A 4385-nucleotide genomic window follows, 5' to 3' on the forward strand; every position below is an offset into this window, starting at 1 on the left:
CGTTAGACGAATCCTCCCCCAGACTTGAACTGGACACCGTCCTCGGTGTCAATTCTCGTCTAGTAGAGACAACCAATAAAATGAGTCAAAAGAGAAGAAAATCAAGAAGGAAAAAGAATACTTAGCTCGCGATGTTCGTTCACTCGCACTTAAGTCTGCCTATGTCTATCGCATAGCTAGCATCCTTGCCTCCTCAATAGCTCCTCATTAGAACTCAACCTGGTGATAAGAGACACAAACCAATATATGATGCAAAAATAAACAGAAAGGAAAGAAAACTAACCTAAGAACTCGGGTTGCCTCCCGGGAGCGCTTGTTTAGGGTCTTTAGCTTGACCAAACTCTCTCAACTACCAGATGGGTCTAATGGGCGAAGATTATCGATCTTCTGCCAACCTTTTGTCCTAGCTGGATCTGGTCCTCTCTTAACCTTGTGTTTGTGGTCCTGGTTCTTAGGCGTTTTGAGCTTGTAAACTGAACAAATAGATTTCACACTTTTGTCTGGATTGTCATTTTGATTGAGCATGAATTCTATTGTCTCGTCTCCAATGGACATAGTAAGACGATCCGCTCTGACATGGATGACAACATATGTTGTGTTGAGAAAGGGACGCCCTAGAATGACAGGCATGCTTGAATCTGCATCTATGTCAAGAACCACAAAATCGACAGGTATGTAATAATCACCCACCTTAAGTGGCATATCCTCTAGTATACCTGCAGGCCGTTTGGTCGACCTATCTGCCAACTGTAATATCATTTGTGTGGGTTTGAGTTCACCCACTCCTAGTCTCTTGAAGATCGACAATGGCATTAGGCTTACGCTTGCTCCTAGATCACATAACGCATGTTCAATAAAGAGATTGCCCAGTTTGCAAGGAATGGAGAAACTACCTGGGTCTGCCATCTTACGGGGCAGATCATGTTGAAAAACGGCACTACACTCTTTGGTTAATGGTATTGTCTCCTTCTCCAGTGTCTTCTTCCTAGCCAGAATATTCTTGAGAAATTTGGCATAAGAGGGCATTTGAGTGATTACCTCATGAAAAGGTATTGTGACCTCCAATTTCTTTATCATGTCCGTGAAGCGCTTCAACTGGCTAGCCTCTTTTTGTTGCACAAGTCGTGAAGGGAATGGAACTGGAGGAAGTCTGGGAGGTGGAGGAACATACTTTGGTTCTTCCTCACATGTCATCTTAACTGGAATATCTGCAGACTGAATGTTAGAGGTCATCGAAGATCTAGAGTAAGAAGACTCACCTTTTTCAAGAGTAGGGGGGACAACATCCTCAAGTTGCTTCCCGCTTCTCAAGAACACTGCATTACAGTGCTCTCTAGGATTTGTCTCGGATTTACCTGGAAGTGATCCTTGAGGTCGCGAAGGTATAGAGGCTGCGAGTTGAGCTATCTGGTTATCGAGAAGCTTCAAGTGGGCGTCGGTCTCTTATTGATGTTTACGCATCTCGTTGCGAATAGCTTCTTGACCCTGCATAAGCTATGCGAACATAGACTTAAGATCGAGGTCAAAATCTACCTGTTGTGAAGGCGGAGACAGAGCGTAATTCTGCTGAGATTGAAGAGGTGTTGGGTAGTGTTGAATGGCCTGATTCTGATGTTGCGGGGGAGCTCGATGTCGAGGTTGATATCCTTGAGAAAGACCCGGATTAGCCGGACCACCAAAATTTCCGAGGGGAGTATTCAAGACGTCGGAAGAATTCTTGTACGAGAAGTTTGGATGATTCTTCCACCCCGAATTGTACACATTCGAGTACATGTTGTTATCTACGTAGTAGACATCTTCGATCATGTACCCGTTGGTTGATGTGTCTAAGTCTGAGATCTGATGGGCATTCTCAACCTGCATTTTAAGTTTTGCCAATTCTGCACGTAATGCCTGAATTTCAGATAGACTTTCTTTACCTGCACGACTGTCTTTGAGGCTAATGTTTCTGATAAAGTCGTGAGAGGGAGCACACTCGTTGGCCATCTTGTTGATTTGTTGCTCTATGAAGTTGAATGATTTTTCGTTGAGGCTTCCTCCACATGCTACTCGAATAAGAACCCGAGTGTCCTCCTTTAATCCCTGCAAGAAAGTGGAAATAAGGTACCTTTTATCCCATCCATGGTGAGGACATGTTCTCTGGTATACTTGAAAGCGATCCCAAGCTTCACGTAAGGATTCATCAGGTTCCTGCAAAAATGAGTTAATCTGTTGTTTCGCGAGCTGGGTCTTGCTAGCGGGGAAGAACCGCTGCATGAACTTTTCTTGCATTTGTTCCCATGAGAATATGGATTCTGGAGGTAGTGTGTAGAGCCATTCCAGAGCAGTATCCATTAAGGAGAATGGAAAGGCCATGAGCATGAGAGACTCATCGGTAACTCCGCGGACTGTCCTCACCGACTGGCATAGTAGCTTGAATCGAGTCAAGTGAGGGATCGGGTCTTCGTTAGGTCTACCTCTGAAAGCCGATGAGCTCAGCATATTAATGAATTGGGTCTTCATTAGGTTTACCCCTGAAAACCGATGAGCTCAACATATTGATGAATGCCGGTTGAAACTCAAAATTGTTACGGTCGATGTCAGGCCGACGAATGCATGAAAGCTGCTGAATGTACTTAGGCTGAAGGTATGCCCCATAAGTGTCATTTGTTCTTCATCTTTCTTTGTTGGCATTTCTTCTTTCGATTGCGCTTAGCGGACTTCTCGATTTCAGGGTCAAGAGGTACTAGGTTATCAGGCCCAGAACTCCTAGTCATACATCGGAAACCTGTACACCTGAAAGTAGAACAAATACAAAGAATAGATCAAGAAATTGAGGGAAAAGAAAAAGAAAAAAAAATCTAGATTCAAAGGGATCTTTATCCTAACGCTAAAACTATTCCCCGACAACGGCACCAAAAATTTGATCACGTAAATCTAGGTGTATAAATAAGCTCAAATAATAAAGACCTAGATACAGCGAATACCGCAAGGATATGAATCAACTGTAGTACCAGGGTCGAACACAGGGGATAGTTAACACTAAGAACAAGACTCGACTAAGATTCAGATCAGCGAATAGCAGATGAAACAGATGATTATCGAAAATAAAGTAATAAACAAACTAAGTAAATCAGATAACTAAACCACCGTAGCTTCGGGATAACCTTAACGCGCAAGGATTGTTTCTAAGAATGGAGAATCTACGAATATCGAACTCTAATCGGGGATCTCAAGTTCTAATATCAGATTTGGCTCTCTCAAGTCCTAAATCCACTATCCAATAATTTAACCTATCGATCTCTCAACCTAATAGATTAAAATATCAAATGCATTAACGATCACTATCACAATTCCTAAACCGATTAACCTATCTCTCAATAGTCTTAATCAATTCATTCAATGAATTCGTTCCGAATCTAATCTCAACTCTCGTTGCAAATCAGAATCTAAAATCAATCAATCAACTGGCCAAGAAGATCAAAAGCAATAAACTCAATTCAATTAAACCGCCGAGTATCGATAACGTAGTCTCGGAAAATAAAAACCAAACAAATCCCTACAAGGTTAAATCCCTAGCTACAGTGAAATGATTACTCACTACCCATAACAACAAATGAGTTCAAATCAATAAGAAGAAACATAGAAACAGATAAAGAAGACTCGCAGCGATCTCTCGACGACGATTCTTCAATCTCTGCTCCCGGAAAACTCCGTCTTGATTCTCTCTCGAGTTCTCTGGCTTCTACTATGATCTTTCGATGATTTCTAAAGTCTAAGACGTCCTCTCTTTAATGGCTTGGCGGCCCGGTTTCTTCCTTTGCTGAAAACGGAAGTCCGGATGCAAAATAGGAAGTTTTCCCGTAATGTAACACGGCCGTGTCGAATGCAACACGGTCCGTGTCAATTCTCTATTAAAAATCTGCAATTTAGACATGGGCTGAACACGGGCGAGTTTGAATCAACACGGCCGTGTCGAATGACAACACGGTCCGTGTCAATTCTCTGAGCAAAACTTCACTTTTTTCAGTACGGACACAACAGGCTGTATCGAATGCAACACGGTCCGTGTCGATTCTTCAACTCGAACATGCTTGACATATTTGTTCATAACTTTCTGCTCCAATGTCGGATTTGTGCGATCTTGGTGTCTATGTGTAGTATTGAAGTGAGGTGGAGAACGCATAATTTGGACTTGTAGAGTGGAAGTTATTGGACTTGCAAGATCTGACTTTTTAGGCTTCATGTGTTTCCCCGGAACAACTCCAAATGTTCCCGTTTCGTCTGTAATCTTCCGTAGTCTATGTTTTCCATTCCTTTTGCTCTCTTTTATGCATGAATACCTGTTTTGACACCAAAGAAAGCAACCAAGCAATATCGAGACCAAATGTGCTCTAGAATGCCTA

General features: G+C 42.4%; 1 protein-coding gene across 1 annotated transcript; it reads right to left on the reverse strand.

Moving 5' to 3' along the window:
• Positions 1-345: 345 nt before the first annotated feature.
• LOC104803470 lies at positions 346-2481 on the reverse strand. Its single transcript, XM_010527401.1, has 2 exons — positions 1534-2481; positions 346-1422 (listed from the first exon to the last, which is right to left on the reverse strand). Exons 1-2 carry the CDS (start codon positions 2479-2481, stop codon positions 346-348), a joined length of 2025 nt encoding a protein of 674 aa, XP_010525703.1.
• Between the last annotated feature and the right edge of the window lie 1904 nt (positions 2482-4385).

This window comes from Tarenaya hassleriana, unplaced genomic scaffold, assembly GCF_000463585.1.
Source record: "Tarenaya hassleriana unplaced genomic scaffold, ASM46358v1 Cleome88, whole genome shotgun sequence".
NCBI lineage: Eukaryota > Viridiplantae > Streptophyta > Magnoliopsida > Brassicales > Cleomaceae > Tarenaya > Tarenaya hassleriana.